The sequence below is a fragment of the Telopea speciosissima genome, chromosome 1, assembly GCF_018873765.1.
Source record: "Telopea speciosissima isolate NSW1024214 ecotype Mountain lineage chromosome 1, Tspe_v1, whole genome shotgun sequence".
Lineage (NCBI taxonomy): Eukaryota > Viridiplantae > Streptophyta > Magnoliopsida > Proteales > Proteaceae > Telopea > Telopea speciosissima.
The window spans coordinates 2,594,551-2,622,542 of record NC_057916.1 but is presented as its reverse complement, the minus strand read 5'-3'; the positions used below and the strand labels follow the sequence as shown (position 1 = coordinate 2,622,542).

The 27,992-nt window shown below is 39.1% G+C and overlaps 1 protein-coding gene across 1 annotated transcript; it reads right to left on the bottom strand.

Annotated features, from left to right (window-relative positions):
* Positions 1 to 134: 134 nt before the first annotated feature.
* Positions 135 to 27,992, bottom strand: LOC122647372 (histone-lysine N-methyltransferase ASHH1). Its single transcript, XM_043840796.1, has 11 exons — positions 27,843 to 27,992; positions 27,464 to 27,594; positions 23,709 to 23,773; positions 14,387 to 14,543; positions 12,873 to 12,959; positions 12,383 to 12,467; positions 12,219 to 12,312; positions 5,128 to 5,326; positions 3,530 to 3,564; positions 1,744 to 2,230; positions 135 to 430 (listed from the first exon to the last, which is right to left on the bottom strand). Exons 2-11 carry the CDS (start codon positions 27,464 to 27,466, stop codon positions 161 to 163), a joined length of 1,482 nt encoding a protein of 493 aa, XP_043696731.1. The 5' UTR covers positions 27,467 to 27,594; positions 27,843 to 27,992; the 3' UTR covers positions 135 to 160.

Below are 27,992 nucleotides of genomic sequence, written 5' to 3'. Positions count from 1 at the left end.
AGCAAGAAACCTCGTACGCCTCTCAAATTCCGAACCAATCTGGCCAGGATAACAAATTCTTTAAAGCTTTAAAGGTCAACCCCTAGAAACAATTTTGATTTACCTTCTAGCTAAAATCACTAATTTGTCAAATATTTGTTGCCCCTTCTAACTAAAATCACTAGTTTGTTAAAAGCTTTAATTCTTCATCATTCTCTACTTCAGGAATTTGAGCCATCTCCCTAGACCTACGAGGAGTGCAAGTGACATGCTTGATGATGGACGAATACAGGTCAAATTCTGCTTTCAGTTTGAAGCAGCAGGATTCAATCCATTTCTCTGCAACACTGGTTGCTACACTATCTTGGCTGTCCCTCTCATGTTCTTCAATGGCAGGCCTGATTTCATTGTATAAAGAATCAAGTTCCGTATTGGCTTTGTTCTTCATTTCCTGCATATCAGTACCAGGTCAAACTATTTATTATACGTATTTGATAATAAGAACATGACAAACCAACTACCCTTTTTACTGTTCACCAATAATCACTGACTTAAAAACCTCGCATTTTGTAAACAAAATGAAAGACTTTCCAAACATCTATTCACGATCTCATGATAGGATTGACACTTGGGCATGAAGCGTGTTAAATGGGAGCAGTGCAAATCGGGCTGGCCTATGAGATGTTTAGATTCAAAGACGAACTGCAGCCGGGGGGGGGGGGGGGGGAGCCAGACACACAGGAGGGAAAAACGTGAGTTGATATCAAATGGGTTGTTCAGCAGCCCAATCTTCCAGGGATTTCATACCTTGATTTAGTAGCTGGATTTCCATTACAGGTCCTATCGAATCAATTTATCAGTTTCCAACATTCTTTCTAGATCATTTCACACCATCTCTAGACCACTGCTTCCATCTTATTAGTTTTTGACGGGTTCCAGAGAAGAAGCTTTACCAAACCGAAAAAGACTGCCATTTCACCACAAAAGGGGGTCGAAGGTGGAAGAAAAGAATGTACAACAATCGTTAGGTAACTGCTTGAGTAATTCAATTTAAACTGACTCGACTGGTCAAATCAGTGAATCATGACTGACAAACAACTTGGATAATCCGGCTTAGGGCTGCAACAGGGTCAGGTTGGGCCGGGATTTTTAAAACCTCAGCCCAACCCTGAGTCCCCTTAGCTGGGCCCTGGCCCGGACCAACACTGACTCAGGGCTTGGAAAATCCAAGCTTGACCTTGATTGGCCCTAATCATGGAGTGGGGGAAGGGACAGATGCCTGGATTGGACTGAGTTGAGCAGGGTCAGGAAGAAAATTATCAAATTTACATAAAATAACACTGTAACAAAATATGAGTGACATTTAAAGTTTATAATATATATAGTATATCAATATAAATTTTACTGTATAACTTAAAACAGGATCAGGCTGGGCCGGGCCAGGATTAGCCCGAGCCTTCAACCCTGGCCCAAACCAACCCTGACTGAGGGCCAGAAATTTCCAGCCCTGACCCGCCCTCAGCACTAGGTATCTCGGCCCAGACCTTGTTCGGGCTCGGGCCAACAGGGCCAAACTTGCATCCCTAATCCGGCCTCTCTCTCTCTCTCTCTCTCTCTCTAAGAACAAGGGAAAAGAAAATGAGACAATCAAAACAAATGATGTCAGAATAAAACATAAGGATTTTGCTGGTTTTAGGCAAGTCCTAGGTGGTTGTTCAATATTGATTGATATAAGATAACTAAACAGAGTTTTCAAATTCATACCTCAAAATTGAAGACCTCTTCTCGTGCTTCCTTTGGTCCTAGGAGTTCGGCAACAAGTTTCGCATCTACATGCTTTTTATCAAGTTTTTTTGATTTTCCATTTGGGTAGTGCTGCGACTTTCTTTTGGAGACCGGGCTTGGTTCGATGTGATAATTACGGCAAGCAGTGTTGCTGCTGATACGGGATATCATTGCATTTTTTTGTGTAAAAGTCTGGTGAGTATCCTGCAAATACAATTTTTTCTCTTTGCCTACTTCCGTCTTCGTGCCATCCACCACATTCTCCATTGGACATGAATCAAGTGGCTCAACAAGAAGTATGGTTGACTCCAGATGAGCTTCAGATGCTAAACCGTTAATTATTGCAACAGGATATTCTTGTTTTCCGTTGGTAATAGATTCATATTTTGAGTGCTCGGTCTTGAGAAGCTTGGAAGTGGGCTCATCCTCCTCAGTATCATAAAGAGGGATATTTTCAACTGAGTATCTGGTACCAGCAAGTTAAGCATCCAAAAATCAAATGACAAATAGACTAAAGTACAATTTTGACATACAAAACAAAAGTTCAACATAGGAGCATATTTCATTTCAACAGACATAAAGTTAGAAAAATGCACACTTTCTTTCTTCCTCTATTGGATTGTCCATTAATGGGCAATCTCTTAGAGCAGATATAGCCCTATAGTAAAACGCGAACCTAACCATTTAACAACTCACACTTTTAGACAGTCCAAGGGGTGGCTCATCAAATGCAACCAGGTTCATCTTAAAAACACAAATTAAAATGATGTAGAGATGTGCTGATTGTTTGTGACACATGGGCAGTGAGTTCCAAAACATACAACTTTTTCAATAGTATCTTTATAAACAAGCCAACCAAATCAGTTATGATTGATGAGAATACCAGAAGTCTTGTAATCTAGAGAATTAAGAAGTAGGAAAGAGGGCATATATCAAGTGAGCTCATATTAAGAATGAAGCCTGAATTGTAAACCAGAAAATGTGAGCATTAACAAATGGAAAAAAAAAAAACAGGTAGGATGACGAGTACCCTCCATGTGACGTGTCTGAGTTCACCATTTATGGGCTGTGTACAAGAGTTTGCTGAGGCCAAAAATTAGCCTAATCAAAGGATTGGGACTCTTTATTTTAAGTAGTCTTCACTGGTCACAAAAAAAGAAATAGTAAAGGTGTAGAAATAAATTCCACAACATAGTGTAAGGTTCCTTGTCATCATGATTTTTATTTTTCAATGAGAATAATCTTTATCTTTTAAATGGTGAGCAAGGTTCAAAAACTCGGATTTCAGTCTCATTTCAGCCTGAACGATACCCAAACCACCGAAATTTCGCCGAAACAGTGCATTTTTTTGCTAGTATGTTTCGGTTGGCCTTTTTTTTTGGGGGGGAGGGGAACAGCCATATTAAGCTTCAATACTTCAGGGAAACCTTATTTTAGCCAATAAAAATATATGCAAACAATAGACCACTCCATAGAAGCATATAATCTAGTGGGTCGTCCGATCAGATGCAATATAACAATAAAAAATTATAAATTACTCACTGTACATTAACCATGCAATAGAAAACAACAACTCAGCCTTTTATCCCAACTAAATGGGGTCGGTTTAACCATGCAATAGAAAACCAACCAAAATTAGATAAACACAGGCTCTAGCATGAGTTCAAATGGCTCCATGATTAAAAATAAACACTGCAGTACACCTACTAAAATGGAGGGTCAAACTTGCAATACATCAGTACTGTCAGAAATGCATTCTCATTACCTGTCATCGTCATCTTCCCACAGATATGTATCCTCCTGTGAACAGGTTGCACCATAATGAAAGAATATAAGAATTCTATCATAACAAATTAACATGCAAACATAAGAAAAATCATGTAATCACTTCACATTCCCCAAAGCAACCAAAAAAGAGAGAAATGTCCATGCGAACCACAATGGATAATCCATCATACTGAAATAATATTCAGTACGTCCTATATTATACGAATATTGTCCACAAAGCATGGGTAAGGCTGCGTACATATCTGCCCCTCCCAGACCCCGCAGTGGTGGGAGCCTCAATGACTTTCATAAAGAGGGAGGGGGGGAAAGGAATAGTTGGGGAAGAGAACAAAAAATAAGCATAAAAAGAAAAGATGAATGGGCTAGAGGGAGGAAGAAGTGGAGTTGGAAAAGAAATAAGAACCCAGAGAGAGGATGGGGAGATGGAGATTTTCTTAGGACTAGTGTGCTAAGCAGCTATTGGAATATATGGACGAGGAATCATTTTCACAAGGAAACTTAGTTTCCCCTTTTTTGGGTGCCACATTTATGGAGAAACTTGAATTAAGAGATTTTAAGAAACAATTTGACTGGGAGACATAATTGATACTTTTTTGCCATTAAAAAAAACATAATATCATATTCAGCAAATAAAAAAATAAATGGATTTGACATGATTTTTAAAAAACAAAAAACCCATTAAAGTGGGAAAGGAATTGCATGCAGGAAGTCTTTGGAGCAACCAAATCCCTTTTCTACTTTAGATATATTTTTGCAGCTGAAAGTTTATAGGTTGACTGATAATTTTTAGATATACTGTAGCTAAAATGCTTAACAATGACTTAAAGTTACGATCAGATTCCATCAATCCTGAGTCGAGTAATCTGATGCAACCCAAGCTAGGACAAGTTTGGCATCGTTTGAAGGAAAATTTGGGCCAATCTAATCTATATTGATAGCTTTAGGACTTTGTTCCCTCTCCTTGCTGATGTAAATGCTTTAGCAAATATTATCCCCTTCTGTAGTTGTTAAAATGGCTTAATTCAAAATGATTAGCATTTATGGGCCTCTCTACCATACAAAGAAGATGCCCACACATGAACACAGAGATGACTGTTTCCTCTCCTTCAGGTGATATAAGACACATTTTGAACTTATCAATTTTTGTTTCTACAATAAAGTAAGATGATTGAATGCAAATTAGCACACTTGCATGATCAGGGCCAACTAGTTTGAAAAGCTAAAAAGCACAAGCAAGTTCTATCCTAAAGGATACCTATTTTCTAGAACAAAATAAACACTCTTACAGCATCAACATTAGGAGTAGGTTTAAAACAAACAAATAAATAGGTGATCTGGAATTGTCACTTCCACATGCCATCAAGCTAGAACTGTAAGCATGCACAACATATTTACTTCATAATATATTTTGTCACAAACGAAAGGAATGCAAGAGATCTAACATAGTATCAGCCTTTTTAATCTTCAGGGAAGAAAAAAAAGAATACACCCAACTAAAACATGTCATATTTGCAGATCAGATAACCTCACAGACAACTTGAAAATTGTTAATAATCTAACTCTTTCAAAACTTACTTGAAAACCACGGGATTTTGCCCCAAGAAATCCAGGACAGCGGGCTGCACCACAGAGGCACCGAACCTTTGCACCACCATACCATTCAAAATTATAATCATAGGCTAGCTCAGTTCCAACAGGAATATCTTGCTTGGAAAATATCCCAACCCTTAGTTCCCCCAACACTGTCCACTTCCTTGTCTCACAATTAGGTTGGCTGCATCTTCAAGAAAAGAATAAATTAGATGTAAATTGATCACAGATGGAACTAACAAACTAAATGCTTTCCTTTTGAGAGTGATGTTAAGTTCATTCCAGGATCATGGTTCACTGTGTACCCCATTTGTTAACCACTTGACCCTGTGTTTCATGTCAAAATAAAGGATCAGACAGCAAAACAGGCTGTATATACCAGTGTCAGGACTGGGATGGCATTTTCTCTCTTTTTTTTTTTTAATCCTTTTCTTTTCCTTTTGAACTTTGGGTAAATACACTCAGGGTTCCTGCGTTTTGGATAACCATGATCGGACCCCTCACAATATGTTGGGTACCTCACATTTTTTGAAAATACGGTCGGCATAGTTATCAAAGCGGGAAGGCAACCATGGCGTTTTAGAGGGTAAAAAAACAAGGTGACACTGCCATGGCAGCAAAGCACCCGCCATGGCGTCCAAGGCGACCAAGGAGTCTGGACGCCATGATGACGCCTTGATAACTATGACGGTCGGGCTCCCTCCAACCGACTGGCTGATGCAGATCAGAGACCACAGACGAAGTTCTGGTTCAAGCCAGATTTTTCTGGTTAGTACAGGTCTGGTTCTCCAATTGTGGGTCAATCTAGGGGCTGTTATCTTCTTTATTTTATTATTAAATTAATTTCCTAGTAAAGGCTGGAATACCAGTTATTAATTCCAGTCCAATTTCTATTTTGCTTTTACTAGTCCTAATTGCTACAGGAGTTCTCCCATAACATGCGATTGGGAGGACCTTCTTATTATCTGTTTTGGTTTCTTCCCATCATGTTTAGCATAGGAATGATTCTAATTGTTCAGAGCTTTCATGTGTCCAATCTGAGTCTATCATAAAGCAAGTCTATACTAACCAAAAAAAAAAAAGCAAGCCTATATAACAATGTAAGGCTCCATAAGCCCCCACGGTATAGGCTTTTCTGCCTCAAAGTTGAGTGTACAGAATAGCTTCTGTGAGATACAACAGCAACACTTAGTGAGATGCTAAGGTAAGATCGGTGGAATTCCAGTCCAGGATCAAGTGGGAAGCTTGATCCGTATCTTCTTTCCCAGTTCTTCTTCTCTTCATTCTTCATTGCAATCAGGTTAGTACTTTGAACTTCCTATTATCATGCATATGTCATATGAGCCTGAATCTGGTTGTTTGATTTAAGTTACTAGTTAGTATTCTTTTATCTCATATATGAAGGTTTGCTACCATTTTGATCTTAATACAATAACTCAACCTTATCCCAACTAAATGGGGTCAGCTACATGGATCCTAGCGAAGTCAAGATAAAAGATGAAAGAAAAGAAAAGGAACACAACAACAAATCAGTCTTACACACAGTAACCAGGATCAGCAATGCGGATCCTTTCCCTCCAAACAGCCCTATTCAAAGTCATACTTGGAGCGAGACCTAAACTACGCAGATCCTTTCCCTGGCCCTAGCTCTTTTAGAATCTTCAATCAGAATTGAGCACTCTTCAGAACTGGGGTGTCCAAAGGTATCAGTTGAACATGGCCATGCCACCTCAGCCGACTTTCTCTTAACTTATCCTGAATCGGGGCTACTCCCAGGCCAGCTCTAATAATATTATTCCTTATTTTATCCTTATTTTATCCTTCCTAGTTTTGCCACTCATCCATCTCAACATCCCCATCTTCGCTACACTTTTTGACAGGCCAACACTCCGCGCCATACATCATAGCCAATCTTATGACTGTCCTATAAATTTTCCTGTAACCATCGATCACATAACACTCCGGATGCACCTCTCCACTTCATCCAACCTACTATAATCCTCTGAGAAACATCATTTCATCTTTTATATCACCTTCCTTATTGATGATTGAGATCCTAGATACCTGAAATGGTCACTTTGAGGAATTTCCATCTCATAAACTTTTACCGCCTCATTATCGGTCCCGGAGTTGCTGAAGTTACAAACCACATACTCTGTCTTCGTTCTACTTATCTTAAAACCTTTGATTCCAAGGTTGATCTCCATAGCTCCAGTTTGGTATTAATTCCAGCCTTTGTCTCATCCACCAAAACAATGTCATCAACAAAAAGAATGCACCAAGGAACCTCACCTTGGATGCCTTTGGTTAATTCATCCACGATAAGCGCAAACAGATAAGGGCTCAAGGCTGATCCTTGGTGTAACCCAACTGTAATTGAGAATTCACTACCTTGACCCTTTACAGTTCTAAACTTCTAACACTAGTCACCACACAACTTTACAGTTCACCCTTTACTATTTTGATCTTAATAACCTATTGAAATCAGGTTTGTCTTTAAACTGATTTCAGAGATTCCTTCACCAAGCAGGAAATCTGGTTTTCTCTTCCACATCATCTTCGGTTTCAAATCTGTTTTCAGAAAGAGTAACCGCACCTAGTTCTTATTTAACCTTTGTTTTCAAAACCTGTATCTTGTTGCTGTTTTCAAAGAGTCCTATTCTAAATATGATTTCTCAGGATTTTCAGATAGCTGAACCGAATTATTGTTACTAGTTCAGATTCATATTCTGTTGTTAATGCTGAGATCTCATAGTGACCTGATCAATGGAATTCTCTCTTTTGGCAGCTAACTGCAAAGGCACTTGAGGGACTAGGACTGACCACCTCAAGTTTGGGTTTCCATTGGTAATCTGTCCAGATTCCAAATTCCCTCATGCCAACACAGAAGCATGTCAACACAGGAGTTGGGGGATTCACCCATGTGCCTGAACTGGATCAAAGGCTCAAACTAGTGGATCAGTTCAATCAAATCAACTGAATCCATGGGGGCAAACACCACTACAAGCTTTATACCTAACAAGAAAAGGCCTACCGAGAGAATGAACGTTTGTTTCATCATGATCCTTGTGAAGTGAAAAAGGGACTATACGGGATCTGGACAGATCTTCCAATAATATCCATAAATGTCTTGTTTTTCGCAAGAGATGAACATTACCCTATGTATATTCAGGTGCATGGTGCACATCTGTACTCCAGTACATTTCTCCCTCTGAGTCAGAATAAAGTGTTAATCACCTCAGATCTCAGTCTACCCGGTTAAACCGGACTTCAAAGTCATTTGGCATCCTCAACAAATTTTATAAATATTACAACATGTTGGAATATTGCCGATTATAAACCGACCAAACCTGATTAGAACCCGAATTTTAATACGGGAATAAAGTTTTAAAGGCAAAAGTTGAAAAGGTCTGTGACGTTTGTTTCCCTTCTTGGTTTCCCCATTTCTTCAGTTTTCCTCTTTCTCCTCACTGAAATCCCAGTACTCCTCATTCCCTCTGCTTCACACTATCCCTCTCTTGCCCAAAGAAGCCCTAGTCTTCACCCAATATTTTTTTGGGGATCTTGCCCTCTTCCTCTCTTTTTTTTTTTTTCCCCCTGCAACCCTCTCTTTTGAGTCTGGGATATCATATCACATTCTCTTGGCACCTCTTTCATTTTTTTTTCTTTTCTTACCTGCAAAGAGGCAGGAAGCCTGAAAGGCAAGATCTTAACTGGTCCCAGGCGGTTCAAAATCTATTGCAGCCCGGGAGGCTGAAACTGTCAAGGGACTGAGACAGACCAACCATTTAATACCTGGCCTAGACCTTGGCTTTAAGGACCCATTTTTAATTGGTCAGTTTCGGTCTGGGCCCAAATAGGTTAAGGGCTAATGTCACCTGATCAAAATGACCTGGTTGACCGAATTGACACTCCTAATGCTTGTCTTTATCCTGACTCTATCGAACAGCATCTAGCGAACACTTTTTAGGTGAATATTTCAGATAATGCAATCTATTTCCATGTTGAAAACCCTCTTGTTGGATTTTCAGGCAGCCCATATAGTTCAATAAAGCAAGCAGGTTGGAGACCAGTCCTTCCCAAATTCACAAAACACAGCTTATAAATTTGTACGTGGCTCTTTAAAAGCTGGATCTAGTGGACTAAAACCAAATGGAAAGGGTGAGTCGGGTGACAAAGCAAACTCTGCATATCCGGATAACAAAACCAATTAAAACTACTAAAATACAAACCATATGCAGGTGAGGCTGGTATTGGTAGATCTACTACTTAGGATTGAGATAGACAAACCATATGCAGGTGAGGCTGGTTCAAAGGCCACATCCCTAGACACAGCTTCCTTGCCTGGAGAACCCTTAGACTTTGCCTTCCCACCCAAGCTTTCCTTCTTCACCGGCGAATCCCAGTTTCCCCCTCTTGCATCTTTTGCTGGACCGGCCATGAAGACATTGACCACCTATTTTTTGACTGTCCCTTCTCTTCTACCATCTGGAAAAAAACCCTTTCTTTCATTTGGCCTCGCAACAGGAGACCCCTCCCCTTTGCTAGAGAGTGGCTATGGCTGGATATGAGTTTCCCTGGGCAATCCATGTGCGACACGATTGGCAAGCTTGTCTTAGCGCGACCCTTTACCACATTTGGATGGAAAGGAACCTTAGGAGATGGACCTCCAATTCTCGTTCGTTCAACTTGATTTGGAAAGCCATCTTTTTTGACGTCTCCACCAAGCTTGGTGTTTTGCCTTTGAAGGCCATTCCGGACACCCCAAGGAACAGGCATATTATTGTATCCTGGGGTTTAGATAGCTCCTTTTTGAGAACCCATTAGTTGGTTCGTGCCCTCCCCCCTCTCCTCCCTTTGTATATCCCCCCCCCCCTTCTTTCCTTCTCTCTTTGGTAATACATTTTTTATTCACCAAAAAAAAAAAAATCTAAAGGAGTTTAACTTCAGTTTTGCAGCGGTTCTGCCCCAGGTGTGTGATGCAGTAGCAATATCATATCTAGACCGTCATAACCTGATCTGGAAACCCAGCTGAGATGAATTGGTCCTAAAACGGATTTTTGGTCCAAAGGGGGTTGGAAGAGTTCTATTTAATTATTTAGGATAGTTTTGTAATGGAATTTTATTTTATATTGTTGAGATAGCTACATAAGATATTTGCTTAAGTTAGTAGTTTTCTAGTTGAGTAGGTGTCTAGTATGAGTTGGATTTTTTCTTATTGATACAACCCAAAGATGGAATATTGGAGACGAATGAACAAATTTTAGTCGAGTTGTAGTACCAGAACTGGTTGGAGCCGAAGTCGGCCGTGCGATCTTTCCTTGCTTGCCCATCGATCCTCTCTCCTTCTGGTAAGCTCTAAGCTTCTCCTTTCCTTTTTAATTTCTTCTTTCTTCAGTTCTTTCTTTCATCTTCCCTTTCCTTTCCATTAGTATCCTCCCTTATTCCCTTCTCCATTCTGTCCTCCCATATTTTCCATTGGCGGCGGCACAGTGAGCTGAGAAAAGCATCGAAAGAACTTAGTGAGTCCTTAACAGTTTGGACGGAAACTTTGGTGAAAATCTCACCACCCTAGGGTGACCTATAGGCTATAACCTAGGATTTTATTCCCCAAATCATTCCCTACCACGAGAACCACAACGTGGAACTAGGTCTGGTTCTAAGGCTACTGCACAGCTCTGTTTCGACTTTCGATTCAATTTTATTAAAGATAATACTCACCTTTTGGAATGGTGATTGGCTGATTCTAAGAGGCTTAGGAATTCCAAATTCAACCCCAACATCTCGTTCAGTTTGGAAGCCTAGAAGGGAAGTTTGATCGATTCCTTCAATTCTGGTTTCTGTATGTGCTTGAGAAATCTTGAGGTTGAAGATGACTTTGAGACTTACCCCCCCCCCCCACCCCAAAAAAACAGATGACTTTGTGACATTATTTATTTGCCACCATGTTCCCTTCTTGCCCAGAATACCCCTCTCCTTCATCCTCAATCCTACTTCCATCCTTATTTTACATTAATGCCTAGTCTACCCCTTCTCTTTAAATATGAATTCCTTTTGTGTCCCAATTCTTGGTACTACCAAGTAGCCCTCTAATATTCTGTTTATTACAATTCTGCCACTTCCTTTGTAAACTGAAATAATTACAGAATTGTCATTGTCTTTCATCTTTTGGCTATAATTCCCTTGGATGGGCCCATAAACGATCCGAACCAAGGTTTTCAAACCCCGGATTGCATCAGTGTGCAATTAGAACAAGTCAATAAGAAGCGGATATATAATTGATATCTTTAGTCTACCTACATGCAAGTGGCAGAAGAAATCCTCAACATCTTCACTGATTGATACCCCTTGGTTCATCCTAATTGTGCCTTGGGACTCATGGGAGCCCACGTGTCAAGGAAATCCAGATAGGATCACAAGAGGAAGTTTTTTTGGGGGGTGAATTTCTGCACAAACATTGATACATCTGAAATACCATCTCAGTGAACAACGCATTGCTGTCCACCCAACAGCCCCACTTAAAGTAAGACAGGAAAGGCACTGCTGAATAAACAACAGCTTCACCTAATAGCCAGCTGGTATATCTTCTGGATCCTCAGCTTTTATGACTGATGAGGGTTCTAAGATCGTCATTTGTCATTTTCAAGCCTCCTTTACAAAATTTTCAGGATTGGAAGGGTACTTTAGTAAACTTACACCAACCTTAAGTTCTTATAATGTTGTGCCCTCTTAAGGATCTCACACATAATTCCTGAAACATGAGCAACTTTGATCATAGTTTTCCCAAACATCAGGGGCCCTAGTTGCAATTTACCCTTTTCTTTATTAGTAATGGATGCAAAGTTGGCATCCTATATCAGATCTCATGCACAGCAGATGAATATACCAGTGAAGGACTCCCAAACAAAGGCATTCATAGCCGAAAGGAAGTTCAAGGAAGACCTAACTTTGAATGCTACAGAAGACAAGAAGAAGAATGAACATATGAAGAGCGATGAAACCATTCTGCTTTTCTTCTACCATGGAACTTCCAAAATATTCCACTAGTTATCATGTCTTTGTCAAAGGCAGCTTACCATGAATGATTTATGAACCTTGCAAGGCTTCCCTTTTTGGTAGCATCAATTGACTCGTGGGCATTCAGAGAGATGATAAATGCATCTTTCACACCTGCACCAAGCCATTTAAGAAACCATAACTCATGGGATATGCATATCTATCTGATAAATTTGCTTGCTACCTTGAGTTTCATAAGTTTGGGATCTCCGCCTTGCTTCTTTCCATGAAATAACTTCTCCACAGTATTCAATAATAAACTGCCCAGCCTGGATCAGTAAGGGAAATGCTAATACATGAATAAAACTTCAACTTCAAGATTTTCCAAACAAAGCAACAGACGACAGTGATTAAGATGAAGCACAGAGTGCAACAACAACAGCCTTATCCCAACTAATTGAGATGAAGCACAGAGTGCCTTCTATGTAAAAAATTGGTCCAAAAGATGTTTAAAAAAATGTCTGAAAAGAAATAGTAGGGTTAACTGCATATTAGAAACTGTTATTGGTATATTTATTTAATTTTATTCAGCAATACAGATAATGGACACATTGCACTTACTAGAATTTATCACAGGACCTAAAAAAATTGAATAAAGGAAATGGAGTCACACAGAATCAAGGAAATTGAAAATGTGCAGTTTAATGTAGTAATTTGATCTATTGAATAATGACCTTAATATTCTCATCAGCTAGAAGACCCCATCCACGACCTTCAGTTTTGAACAGCTTCAATTTGGCATACTCACATTTCTGGAATCTCTGTCAAAAAATCCAATGCTTAATAAATCAAGCAGAAAATTAAATAGAAGACCTCAAAAATCCCATCTAACAATACTGATATTTAGTAACCATGCCAAGCATTAAACTTACATGGCTGCAAAAGACCTTCAGATGCAACAACTTCAAGAACATAAAAATAAAGCACTAGCAGCTGCAAATGTTCCATGTGACACATGGCACATGGAGTATACATGAATTTTTTTCTTTAAATCCAAATAAAGCAAAAACAGCTATAAAATGCAGGAATCAACCAGATAATTAATTTGTCCAAGGGGACAGTGCAAAGAGAAAGAAGTCAAAAAGCTAAGCATACTTCTGGATCACTTCACAGAAATTTATAGAGCAGAACAAGGGAAGTGAGAAAGAGAGAACAAAGATGGGTTCTGAATGAAAAGACTATGTCAAAGATCGGTAACGGGTTCTGCTCTAATCAAACAAGGCAGCAAATTACAATTTTACTAGGCTCTCACCAAATTTACCATTTCCAAAGACCAAAACATAAATGAACCTGCCATTTTAAGAAAGTACAACAAACCGTGGTTGCATCCAAGAAACAAGCAAACCACTTGATTTCTTCTTCCCTTAATGTAGCTTCAAATGACAGGTAATAGAAACAACTATTCTACCCAAGAATCAAAATTATAGGTCGCAAACTCTAGGAGGGACCATGCATGCAGAAAAAATTTTGGGATCCATGGACCACGACAAGTGAAATCATGTGGTTTTAAACGGGATGGTTGAATGAGTGGTAGTTCAGTCATAATTTCTTTTAATAATTTTTCCAGTTAGATGTCATCAAGGATTTTATTTAAGTTAAATGTTGGGTTTATTCAGTTTATTATAGTGTTTGGTCTTATTTTAAGTTGTTTGCATGTAGGTTTATATTAGTATTTGATTTTAACTTTCCCAGGAGAATTGCTTTATATTCGGAACTCCAAGTAGAGTTGATGTAAGACAGCCTACAAGTTCAGCTTATCAAGTATTAGGGCTGTCGTACAGGAACAATTTTAGACGGTAAATATGAGAAAATTTCATTCATTTAAAATGTAAACCTCACAATAAACCCCCCAAGCCCCAAAAAGAAAAGGATACCATAATTCATAACTCTCATGAACACGCAAAAAGGAAGAGGGGGATATCATACTAATTAATAGTGTATCATCAGGGGTACACCATCTGGGAATATTAACTAAATATATAATATAAGAAAGAAAGAATTAGACACTACAAATCCGCCTCAAGCCCTCAACAAAATGCATTTGCAATTTTTTCAAGCAATTATCATCTACTAGCTATCTCAGATAGGTTCCATACAGGAAAGAAGTTCATTTTTTCTGTAATTTTTCAGAGTCATACTAATAACTAATAAGTTCAAAAACAGGAAAAGTGACAAATCTAATGTTCACCTGATTCTTGCAATGAATACTGCAAGGACAAAAGCCAGGTGTACATTCCGTGCTGGTTATGACATTCAGGCACCTCTCTCCACATGCACTATCAGGATCATTAGCATCATAATTGCAATTGCAGATAGCAATATCCTCCTCTTTCTGCTTCTTGTGCCTAATGAACAGTAAGAAAATAACACACTAAGAAAAAATTGGATGATGAGAAATAAAAATAATTACATTTGTGCACACGGGTGTGGGTGCGTGTGTAATTCAGTGCTCTTATCATCGTTATAAGTTTCTTTGATCAGCAACTAAAATATATCAAGAACAAAAGTAAGAAGAGAAAATAAACCCACAGGCTTGAGACTTGAGAGGAGCCTCATAGCGATGCCAAAAACCCTGTCCACAACCCGAGCATGCAGCGAGAGAGAGAGAGAGAGAGAGAGAGAGAGAGAGATGACAAAGGAAACAACAAACCCAACACCCACACGCATAGGAAATATAACCCAAACAGGCATCCCACCATACCAGCTGGAACACCAGCACCACAAACAACTTCCAACAAGATAAACACCTACAAAAGCTGCTCCACTACTCAGCCACACACATACTCACCCATGCCAAGAAAATCACGAAAGCAGCATTCTTAAGCAGATGGAGGCTTTCTCACTAATTCACTCCTGCCTTCATAAAGCTCTATCAATGATTTTCTAGTTGACCTGCAATTTCTCATGATAGGGCCAGTAGCTGTAGGATCTTCATTTAACACAGCACAATCCAATGGTTTTTCCATGATATTTAAGTTTAAGGTCCCCGAAGCAACCTTCTTGATTTCTTGCTTCCAAACTTCCAAAAAAGTTAACAGAATTCTTTTAGGCTCCATTTGTTTCGAGGTAGAGTGCCCGGTAAGTATAATAAAGGGAAATATTTTACTTTCCCTACTATATTTTACATTCTTTGGACATAAAAGAGTGTGTCCAACACTAAAACTTATCATTCATTATTTTCATTTACAATGAATTGCAAAAGTAGAAAATTTACGTTCATCGGCTGTCTCCTGAGTGTCAAGGGAAAATGTAGTTGTAAGGTTAATAACATCAAATGATTTTTTTTTTTTTTTTAATCTTAATAACTGCACATGTCTTGCTTTTGATGCCCACTTCTTCCTCAGATCTCCTAACCCATCCAAAAAAAAGTTCGTTCTTTTATTTATTATATAATATATATGTAGGGGTCATGCAAAATTAGAGCAGACTTCCAGAACTAAAAAACCTATATGCACTTCTTGTATCTAGGGAATCAACAGATCATTCATTCCCAAGCTATGACATGAAAAGAATAACAATAAAAACAAATAAATTAATTAAAATGCAGCCTCTAACTAATCACCTAACATTAATCAATATAGTTAGCACATCTCCTTGGAGTTATGTTGTGTATATGAGTATATCAATTATCAAGGGTCTAGCTTGGTTTTGGCTATAATATAATTGGGAAAGAGACCGCTACCTGGACGCTTGTGGTATGCTGCCCCTGCGCCCAGACACAAGGGCAGGCAAAATGATCGCCACGTCCCCAGGAAATTCGGCCTTTCCAAGGGGGTGCGGCGGTTATTTCGCCCGCCCATGTCTGGGTGCAGGGGCAAAGTACCGCACGCACCCAAGTAGCATTCTTTCTCCCAATATAATTATCAAGGAATTCTTATCAATATAAATAGTAAGAGTGAGTAGAACCTTCCCAGAAGCTCCTTTTTTCTTATTTCTTTCTTTCTCTCTCCTCTTACTTTAGAGTTTAGACCCAAATTCCAAATCCAACTTCAAAACAAAGTGAGGCATAGAAGGTGATGCAGCTCCAAGAAGGAAGAAGAAGAAGAAGAGGCCCTGAACTTAGGGTTTGAATAGGGAGCCGTAGGTTAGGATTTATATTTTTCCATACTTAGTTTATTTTTTCTGTTTTAGATTGAACCGGGTTAGAATTGGTTGTAGCCAATGGGTTCAATGGGTCTAATTTAAGTGAAGAGTTCCTATTGGTTAATAGGTTCTTATATCCTATTGGCTAATATGGAATCTTCTTTTAAATTAGTTGTTTAAGTTAGAGTCTTTTACTTTTAAGTTAGTAGGGGTATCATAGTCAATTTACTGTTTTAATTTAATTAAGTTAGTTTAGAACTCTTCCTTCCACGATTTTAGAAGGAATCGTGGAAGGAAGAGACATTAATTTGTACTAGGATTTGGCTTAGACCTTTATTATAAATAAAGTATATCGTGGGGGCCTCCCCCACAGAATTTTGAATTTAAAAAAAATACAGATTTTGTGGCTTCCATTGCTGTTGTTCCTTGCTCCCTTGTGTGAGTGTGCATCCTTGTGGATTTCAAGGTGGAAGGGTGGGTGGATTCCTGCGACTCTTTACGCCGTGACGGCTGGGAGGATCTCTCTTCGAAGGTGGTTTCATCCTTAAAACATTCAAGCTACTACCGGTGGATTCCAATGTGAGTTTGAATCTTAATTTTCTGTTTTTATCTTTCCTTTCATTCCCCATTCGATCCTTTAAGTTTTCTGTTCTAATTACATAAACCCTAGAAGGATCTCAGTTCTGTCCAGATCTGTTTACCCATCAGAAATCATCCAAACTTTGACCACAGCCCCCCCTCACCATTGTTTACACTCGATCCCAGTTGCTGCCCATATTCATCCCCCAAAACCCTAAATCCTTCTTCTCCATAAGAACCCCATAAGCCCTAAATTGCCCACAGCCCATTCTGACCATCAGAAGTGGACCATATCCTGGTCGAATCCTCCCCTCACAGTCCCCTACCTTCGATCCCAAACCCAGCACTCACAGCCCACTTGAAAACCTAGTTTTGTTAGTTTCCCTTAACCCTAAAACCCGAAACCCTAACCCTAAATCTGCAGAATTTTAAAACCTAACCAAATCTAATTTTCTTTATACCAAAATAGTCCCCTAAACCTGCATATTAAAACCATATAAGACCCATTCCCAAATTCCCATCCTAAACCCTAGAATTAAGCTAGAACCTAGGCTGTCCATGTGAACCAGCAGCTCCTTTTGCTATTTATTCTGTATCTGGCTCCTAGTAGGATTGTCTCCTATTCTAGGACTACATTAACTTGGTATCAGAGCCATGGATGAACAATGGCAACCCGGTGCTGCCACAACCACCCGACCCTATGGCAGCAATGTTAGAGATGTTTCAGAAATTTACTGCTGACCAGAAAACCTTGTTTGAAGACTTTAGAGCTGAACAGAGAGCTATGGCTGAAAGGCTGCAAGTAATTGAGCATAGACAGCCTACACTTAATGGGGACAGTAATGTACCCATAGAAGAAGATAGGTACCAACTCCATTCAGTGGTACAGAGGCTACATGACAGAGATGGGAGCCCCAGAGATGACTATAGGGGTTATAGAGATGGACACATAGGTCACAAGACAGATTCAGAGCTGACCGAGATGACAGGGATGATAGAGATCATTACAGAGATCGTCGGGACAGACCTAGATATGCCCGTGAACCTTCTCGGGAACACAGAGATCACCACCGAGGCTACAGAGACAGACATAGAGAAGACTGGGACAGAGACAGAGGTCGGCAGCCTACTTTTGAAGAGTATATGAGGTCCTACTTCACTGGAGACCAGGGAACTAATCGGCGCTATACAGGCAACCAAAAGGTGAAGCTTGAGCTGAAAGAATTCGATGGTAACTCTGACCCCCAGGTATTTTATGATTGGCTTGCTGCAATAGAAGATTATTTCGACTGGTATGATCTATCTGAAGAAGGGAAAATGAAGTTAGTCCGTGCTAAACTTGTCGGACCTGCACGTGAGTGGTGGAGAACTACTGAAAGAGAGATGTACTTTAATGGTGCTGCACCCCGCACTTAAGAAGACATGAAATATGACCTGAGCAAGCAATATTTACCAAGGCACTTCAGGTCTCAGTTGCAGGATAAATTCAACTCCCTCCGCCAAGGAACCATGACTGTAACTGAGTACATGAGGCAATTCGATGCTCTTTCCTCTCGCACTGGCATTAGGGAGGAGGGCATCCAAATGCTTTCCAGGTTCAGGCTGGGTCTGTCAAGTGAGATTAACAGGACAATTGCGGTAGTTGACGTTGCAGACGTTCGAGATTGTTTTGAGAAGGCCTTGAAAGCAGAGGAGTTATTAGCTTTAAGTAAACAACAGGGGTCTACCTCCAAGCCGGCCTACATCAACAATAGCACCTCAAAACAAGGTTCCTCCATAGGCAACATCTCTCGCCCTACTGTTCCCCCACGTGTGGATGATAAGGGCAAAGCTCCTATGGGCCGAAATGACCCCTTTACTTGTTATTACTGTCAAGACAAGGGACATATTGCTTGGGACTGCCCACACAAGAAGAAGCCTCTCAACGTGGCTGAAAAAGAAGAAGTTCAAGGTGAAGCTGAAGACCAAGGCGGCATCCACATTCATGCACTCCCCCCTGATGATGATGAACATTATTTTGATGATGAAGATTTACAAGGTGTTCATATGGTACTTCAAGAGGCTGCTGCCCAGCCAGAATTCCAGCCTTCTTCATCCGTCAAAGAGCTGCTGTCCGCGTACAAGCTTGAACCATCCGTTGAAGATAAGCTGAAGAAACTTGATCCTGAATTTGAAGACCATTTGGTGATCTCCAGCCATTCATCGGAGATGAATGATTTCAAGACGGGGAGAGTTGATGCAGCCCCAAGAAGGAAGAAGAAGAAGAAGAGGCCCTGAACTTAGGGTTTGAATAGGGAGCCGTAGGTTAGGATTTATATTTTTCCATACTTAGTTTATTTTTTCTGTTTTAGATTGAACCGGGTTAGAATTGGTTGCATCCAATGGGTTCAATGGGTCTAATTTAAGTGAAGAGTTCCTATTGGTTAATAGGTTCTTATATCCTATTGGCTAATATGGAATCTTCTTTTAAATTAGTTGTTTAAGTTAGAGTCGTTTATTTTTAAGTTAGTAGGGGTATCTTAGTCAATTTACTGTTTTAATTTAATTAAGTTAGTTTAGAACTCTTCCTTCCACGATTTTAGAAGGAATCGTGGAAGGAAGAGACATTAATTTGTACTAGGATTTGGCTTAGACCTTTATTATAAATAAAGTATATCGTGGGGGCCTCCCCCACAGAATTTTGAATTTAAAAAAATACAGATTTTGTGGCTTCCATTGCTGTTGTTCCTTGCTCCCTTGTGTGAGTGTGCATCCTTGTGGATTTCAAGGTGGAAGGGTGGGTGCATTCCTACGACTCTTTACGCCGTTACGGCTGGGAGGATCTCTCTTCGAAGGTGGTTTCATCCTTCAAACATTCAAACTACTGCCGGTGGATTCCAGTGTGAGTTTGAATCTTAATTTTCTGATTTTATCTTTCCTTTCATTCCCCATTCGATCCTTTAAGTTTTCTGTTCTACTTGCATAAACCCTAGAAGGATCTCAGTTCTGTCCAGATCTGTTTACCCATCAGAAATCATCCAAACTTTGACCACAGCCCCCCCTCACCATTGTTTACACTCGATCCCAGTTGCTGCCCATATTCATCCCCCAAAACCCTAAATCCTTCTTCTCCATAAGAACCCCATAAGCCCTAAATTGCCCACAGCCCATTCTGACCATCAGAAGTGGACCATATCCTGGTTGAATCCTCCCCTCACAGTCCCCTACCTTCGATCCCAAACCCAGCTCTCACAGCCCACTTGAAACCCTAGTTTTGTTAGTTTCCCTTAACCCTAAAACCCGAAACCCTAACCCTAAGTCTGCAGAATTTTAAAACCTAACCAAATCTAATTTTCTTTATACCAAAATAGTCCCCTAAACCTGTATATTAAAACCATATAAGACCCATTCCCAAATTCCCATCCTAAACCCTAGAATTAAGCTAGAACCTAGGCTGTCCATGTGAACCAGCAGCTCCTTTTGCTATTTATTCTGTATCTGGCTCCTAGTAGGATTGTCTCCTATTCTAGGACTACATTAGAAGGCCAGAAGCCAGATGACATCATCAGCCACATGGCTAAGCACCCCCTCTCCCCCCCCCCCCTCTTTTTGGATAAGCAAAAGCAGAAAGGGTATTTATAAAGAGGATAAAGAGAAAAACAAAAGTGAGGCAGAACAGAAACCCAGGGGGAAATTTACAAAAAGAAACAGAAAAGATAATATACCCTGCAACCAACAAAACAATTCCATAAGCAATCTTACATATGCCACTACCACAACACAAAACTAATGCAGATTCATCACTGAAATGGGCTTATTTTATTAGGAATAAGTCTAGGGTTGGGTTATATACATGTTGGGCCTTTGATCCCATGGGTTTTCTGTGTAATAGGCCACTTTTATGGGCCTAAAGTTGGGGTACATGAGTTGCATACGGGATTAGCCCTATGCTTAGTTTATTTTCATATTTTTAATGTTTTAAATTGTACCGGTCCAAAGCTGGTTTGAACCAATGGTTCAATTTAAGTGATTTTATTAGTTTTTCCTTTTAATTGTTTAGTTGGGCTGGATTAAGACTCTATTTTGAGTCTATTTCAGTTTCCTAGTCAATTTAAGTTACCTAGTAGGTTAAGGAATGGGTTAGGCCTTTCCTTTTTAATGTAGGAGTCTAATTTAGTCTTTAATATAAGGTTGTAAGGGGGCCAAGTATCGAATACGAATTTGATTAATGAAAAAGCTTTTGCTTGCTGCCATAGCTGCTGCTCTGCTCTATTGGGTGTTGCCTTGTGAGTCACATCAAGGTGAAGGGACTGGTGGATCTCCAGTTGACTCCTTGCATCTTGTAGACCGGGAGGATCAATTATAAGGAATTGGTGGATCTCCAATCGACTCCTTGCATCTTGTAGATCAGGAGGACTTGCTTCTATTCTTCAAGCTACTGCCATTGAAGACCTGCAAATTCAAGTAAGTAGTTTACACTTTTAGCCCACAGCCTTCTTCTCCTACTCCTCTAAACCCAGCCCCATCGATCCCCATTGCCAATACTCAATCATTACTACCTTCCTCATCCACCATTAAATCATAGATCCATTAGAACCCTAAAACCTGCAACTATTCTTCTTCCCTTCTAGAAGGTCACATGCAAGGTGATTTTCGCGAGAATTCTGCTCAGCCAAATCTAACTGTTAGAACCTGCTAAAATTTTGATCGAATCCTACTCTAACCCTAAGAGAGACTCGATTCAAACTTCAGCACCATCCACCCAGCCAGTAGTCTGAAATTACACTTTTACCCCTCTCTCCTTCTTCTACTAGGATACCTCCATAACTCCAGATCTAAGCATCTGATTTAGCTGTAACTTTCAGCATATATTCCCCTCCACCTGCACTCGACCTAAATATTCAGCCCATTCAACCACCTGATTTCCTGTTATTATAACCCTAGATTCCCCCATCTTCCCCCTTTCAAAACCCTAATCCTAGTTGTTGCCCAAATCCATCTAACCTATTTCTACCCATCCAAAACCCATAAAACCTAGTTCATTAGACTCCCCTACACCTGCCTAGCTTTACCATATAAGATACATCCCCATTATCCTAATCCTAACCCTAAAATTGATCTAAAACCTCAATTCTTCCCGCATCAGCCTATCTAGGACTACATTAAAACCCCACATCAGCCTCCCTAACAAACTAAAACAGCTTACCGAAGACTGAAAAAAAAGAAGACCAGGAGAGGAAGAAAAGCAAAGAACCAAACTGATAATTAAATATTCTTCCCGCTACAAAGCAGCATTTTCTCCAATCTCCACAAAAAAAAATTCCTAATATTTTATTGGGTAAATTACACGTCACCCCCTGGTTTTTGAAAATACTCATCCGTCCCCCTCTATAGTAACGGTGTTAGTCTGTTGTTAGTTTTTTATGTGAAAGGACTATTTTACCCTCGTACTAAAACATTAGAATTAAATTTACAATACTACCCTTCAAAATCTACGTTTGGATGTCAAGGGTAGTTTAGGGATTTAAATTTATTTAATTGGCTGACATCATCACTTAACAACATAAAACTAACAGTAGGGACTAATTTGTCATATTGGGGTCTAATACAGGGGGTGACATGTAATTTACCCTATTTTATTTTAGGAATCCATTAAGCTAAAATACTTCAAATCCAAGACAATCTCAATTCTTTGCACTTCTGGAAAAGTTGGCCTAAATCTCCTCACCATCTTGAAAACCAAACCAATTAATGCAACCCCAGGTTCAGAAACCCTATTCGGAATTGCTATGGGCTCACACGAGCAATGGAGTAATTGTTGATGTATTCGTTGACGCTGCCCTTCCCTAACAGTTCGAGCTTTTAGGTGAAACGGTAGCGAACATGGAGGTCGAGTGTTTGACTCCTAGGAAGTGCATCGGAAGAGTTTTCCCGACATTTCTTCTGCTTCGGTGCCGCACGAAGGAAATGCTGCATGAGCTCCGCATGCAAAGACAATAGGATCTTGGCCTGTAAGTTTGGGGTAGTATTGATGTATACGTTGATGCTGCCCTGCCCTGACAGTTCGAGCTTTTAGGTGAAACGGTAACGAACAAAAGTTTTCATGCATTACAAATGCAATTCTAGAGGATCACCTTATGACGATTTCTGACATAGTTCTCAAGGTGCCACCTAGGCATCCAAGGCAACAACACACCTTGTTTGATGCAAGAAAGGCGACAGCACACCTCAGACACCTAACCGTTGCCTAGGACGCCTTCAACACCTTACGACAACATGCCTTATATTATATTAGTTCTTTGACACTTTATGAGTTTACATTGATTTATGTTTATGTGTTAATGAATACGAGTATATTATATCCTATGATTTGTTTATTATATGTTGTTGATTTTCTCATATTAGGTCATTACTATTGCATTGATATGGCTTCTATGTTGCAGATAAGCATAAGTATATAATTATCATTGCTATTTTATATATTCTACACGTCTAGGGCACCTTGTCACCTAGGCGCCACTCCCAAACAATTTGCAAGCAAATTTGTAGAAGCACAGGAAAAGAGAGAGAAGAAGCAGGAACATGCCAGGCAGCTCCGAACCTCTGATGAAGAAGACTTTATACAAACCTTTTAGCATGGATAAAGAACATAGACCTTAAATAGAAATGAATAGAGGAACAAGAATCATGTCAGAAAAACCAAGTACTTTGGATAAAGCATAGCAAGTTGAGTAGGTTCCTGTCCATTTCTTTTCGAAAATAAAAGAGAGAGTGTGTGTATGTGTGTGTGTGTGTGTGTTTGTGTAAGCTATGGAAAGAAATTTGAGAAACAATGAACCCAGCTTTTCCAACAAAAAATGTAAACTTACTTCCGATATGAAAATTCATTTTGCTCGATATGTATATAAGGTGGTGGTCCTTCAATTTGCTGATCCTACAGACAAAATTTTTCCCTGTTAGTAGCTAACCAACTTAACTGACTATATAATCCAAAATAATGCTTAACACAGGGATTCTTACTTGAATTATACAAATAGTCAAAATAATTTCCTCAAAAAATGAACAAGAAAATAGGCAAGAGATGCAGCAAACTCTATTTAACACTTAACAATACCGTGCAAACACAAAACTGAAGCGTAATCTAGTTAGTTATCTTAGGACATTTGATACAGACTCAAATCCAAAACCTGTCACAACAAAAAAGCAATGAAATCTTTTGTTCCTCCACCAGTTGTTCCCATGCTTGTTATTACTCCCACATGCATGTCTTAATGATTTTAAAGTATCCGCTTTCCATCCACTCCTTTCTTTATTTAAAACCACCAGATTCATTCCATAGACACTTAACTGCATGCTTTCTCTTAAGTCAAAAAAGGACAGAAATTTCTCCTAACCTTTCCATTGTCCCATTGCTCGCCCTAGCTTGTACAAATCACAATAGGTGATTCAACAACCCTGTTCCTTATCTGAATCTTTAGTCCACCGCTCTCTTCAAAATGTTCCATGGCGCTCATACTTTGACTTCACTAATTATAATAGCATGTGACTAGCAATGTCTCCTTCCAACTCACTAACCATGATAGCATGAGCTAATGTCTAATCTATTATTCTATACACATAACATAACATACTTTCTTCATGGAGTATCTGGTATTGTACTTGCATGAGGATATTTCGTAATAAAGAATAAATCCAAGTACATGAACTTTTTTTAGAATAAACCTAAGTTTACGATATTCCTCTGGCTTCTAAATGTAAAGTATCAAAGGTTGAATGGCTAGAGGAATTTCATATAACTGTTAAAGTTTTTTGTCTAGCTAATGAGGGTTCTCAGCTGGGGCTTCTGGATAAATGCTGTCTGATTTTGCTCATAAAGCATTTGCTGCTTTTCTATTTTATAGGATCCATCATTTCTATTGGTAAAATCTTTTTTACTATTGTCCCAATAAAAATTTTCAAAGGCAACTAAATCCACCCCGGTGTACTTTCAAAGCTCTATCAACATACAATCTAAGCCCGAAACCTTTCATCTCTTCTTGTAGTGTCAATTACTCAATTACTCTTTCCATTAAAATCCCTACAAGAATACCTATTACCATGTTCTTTTATCTCATAGGGGCTAATTATTCCAATTACTGCTGCACCTCCATCATAATCTATATTTAATCATTTTCAATAATAACCCCATCATTGGAGCCCTCTAGTAATTTCTCTTGATATATCGATTATCGAACATGATCTTGGTCAGTTGGTACTTACACTTCATCTTCCTCATTCTTCCAAGTACGTATACATCTTTGTCTTCCTTGTGCCCAACACACTATATAGGCCATCATAAGGATCAAACTTGCCTTTTCTTTAGCATAATTACATCTTGCATTTTTGCTACACTTTCCTCACTTGTACTCTCTTATCAAGCATTCATACATGACACTTTTGGCCTAATGTCCTCCATAAACTCAGGAACCCACATGGTTCATATAGCAAATCCTGCTACCTATTGACCAACATTAGACTTCTAAAAACTTCTTGAAATATTGGTTTAATATACTCGAGCATCTCATTCCACGTAACACCAGTTTCTTCCCTCGAATACCATCCTAGTTCTTTTATCAAATTTCCTTTAGAAAGCACCATCCCAGCATCACCCCTCCTTCAAACTATTTTTGGCCTCCTCCAAACAATTTTGGCCCACCTATTATTTTACTACTGACATCTGTTTGTTCAAACATAGCCAGAATTCCCTCTATGACGACCTTGCACAGATGATCATAATATCCTCCAAAGGGGAAAAAAAGAACATATAAATTACATATTCCAGTTCAATCCATTTTTTTCTCTTCTTTTTTTATTTAAATTTGACTGTTGGAAGCTAATATGCACAGTACACTAAGTTAAAAACCAACTTCTTCATGATCCTTCTAACAAGTTTAGATAATGTCATGTTTCAGATTCAATGGCATTTACTACATGTTTACATCCACCTATGGTCAAATTATGACATGAGTGACAATTGATTGCAATTATGTGCTTTGCTATGCCTGTCTTTCCTCACCACTTCTAAAGTAATTTTAGGTCTGCCCCTGGCTCTTTTAGGTCCTTCAATCTGAATCAATCACCCCTCCATACTAGAGCACCCAAAAGCCTCCATTAAAAGCCATGCCACCGCAAACAACTTTCTTGTAACTTATCATGTATCGAAGCTACTCCCAAATCAGCTCTAATATGATCATTCCTTACTTAAGCCTTCCTAGTTTTGCCGCTCATCCATCTCAACATCCTCATCTCAACTACACTAAGTTTATCTATATGATGCTTCTTGACTATCCAACATTCCGCACCATACATCATAGCAGATAGTATGATTGTCCTATAAAATTTTCCTTTAGTTTTAAAGAAATACACCGATCACACAACACTCCAGAAGCACCTCTCCACTTCATCCATCCTATTTTAATTCTCTATGAAACATCATCCTCTATATCACCTTCTCTATTTATGATTGAGCCCAGATACCCCGCTCATCAATTTTCCCCACCTCATTATTCGTCTTAGGATAACCAAAGTTACACACCATATACTCCGTCTTTGTACTACTTATCTTCAAATCTTTTGATTCCAAGGTTGATCTCCATAGCTCCAACTTGGCGTTAATCTCTGATTTGGTTTCATCCATCAAAACAATATCATCAGCAAAAAACATACACCAAGGACCCTCATCTTAAATGTCATTCATGACAAGCACAAACAAATAAAGGCTAAAAATTGATCCTTGATGTAACTCAATTGAAATTGGAAATTCACTACCTTGATCACACATACTACTTAAACTAATCACCACACCATTATACACATCTTTAATTATGCCCACATATTTACTTGAAATATTTCTCTTCTCTAGTACTTGCCGTATTAACTCTCTAAAAACTGTCATAATCTTTTTCTAGGTCAGTAAAGACCATATAAAAATTCTTTTTGCAATCTCTAAATCTTTCCATGAGTCTCCCAAGTAGTAATTAAATAGCTTCTATCGTAGATTGTCCTGGCATAAAACCAAATTGGTTTTCCATAATAGTAGTTTCTTATCTCAAGTGAGTTTCAATAACTTTGTCCCATACATTCATAGTATGACTCATTAATTTTGTGCCTCTATAGTTATTGCAGCTCTGAATATCACCTTTATTTTTTATAAATCAGAATCACAATGTTTCTTCTTCATTCATATGGCATTTTCCTTGCGCTCATAATCTTATGAAACAACTTGGTTAGCCAAGATAAACCGCAAATTCCTAAGCTCTTCCACACTTCTATTGGGATCCCATTTGGACCTGGTGCCCTACCTACTTTCATCCTCCTTAAAGTTTCTTTTAGTTCAGGTACCCTAATTTAACATATATATATATCATAAGAAAGAAAACATGTAACTACACGATCAGACAGAAGAATACTAGAGTTAACAAATTGTAAGTGCAGTCAAACACAAGAGCCTGAACACCACTATCTACAGCATCACAGTAAGCACCACAGAAGTGTTAGTCATAAAACTGACAAAAGTACCATGACACCTTAGTATAGAATTTCCTCACGAGAATTTTCTCACGATCCCGGAAAGGTGGAAAATTACCATCAAGAGTTCCAAGATTCTAAACAATTTCACCAGCAAGAAACGGAAACGTGCTGCATTGTCCAGCTGCAAAAACCATAATATGCAGCAATACCAGTCCTTCTATGCGTGATATGTTTCTTTGCTAAAATCTGCCGAATTCAAACCAAAAATACGATTAACAACTTCCACACTTGCATATGATGTTTTGAATATTCTTGTTCGAGGGTATGTGCATGATAGTAGTTTGAATCCATTTAGCACAACACACACACGCGAATAGCAAGATTGAGATTAAGTCCAATATTACAGATATATTAACGGAGATAAGAGGAATAGGCTTAACCAAATAAATTAGGGTTTCACGGAAATTTGATGAAGGAAGACTCCATATCCATACCTGAAACAAAGAGAGAACGTTGTCCTGCTAATACATCATGTCGGAATAACAGTTTTGCGGAAGGAAAGAAAACACAAAGATGGAACGGAGAAATGCCGCGGCCATTTGAACTTGATTCCTAATCACTGAATTGAACGGAGAGAAGGGACA

What these genes read in the sequence shown, in the direction of transcription:
- LOC122647372 (XM_043840796.1), bottom strand. An exon ending in AATGAATTTTCATATCGGAA is followed by an intron (nt 14,544 to 23,708) that starts GTAAGTTTACAT and finishes ACTGTTCATTAG; the next exon opens with GCACAAGAAGCAGAAAGAGG. An exon ending in TGGGAAGATGACGATGACAG is followed by an intron (nt 2,231 to 3,529) that starts GTAATGAGAATG and finishes TGCTGGTACCAG; the next exon opens with ATACTCAGTTGAAAATATCC.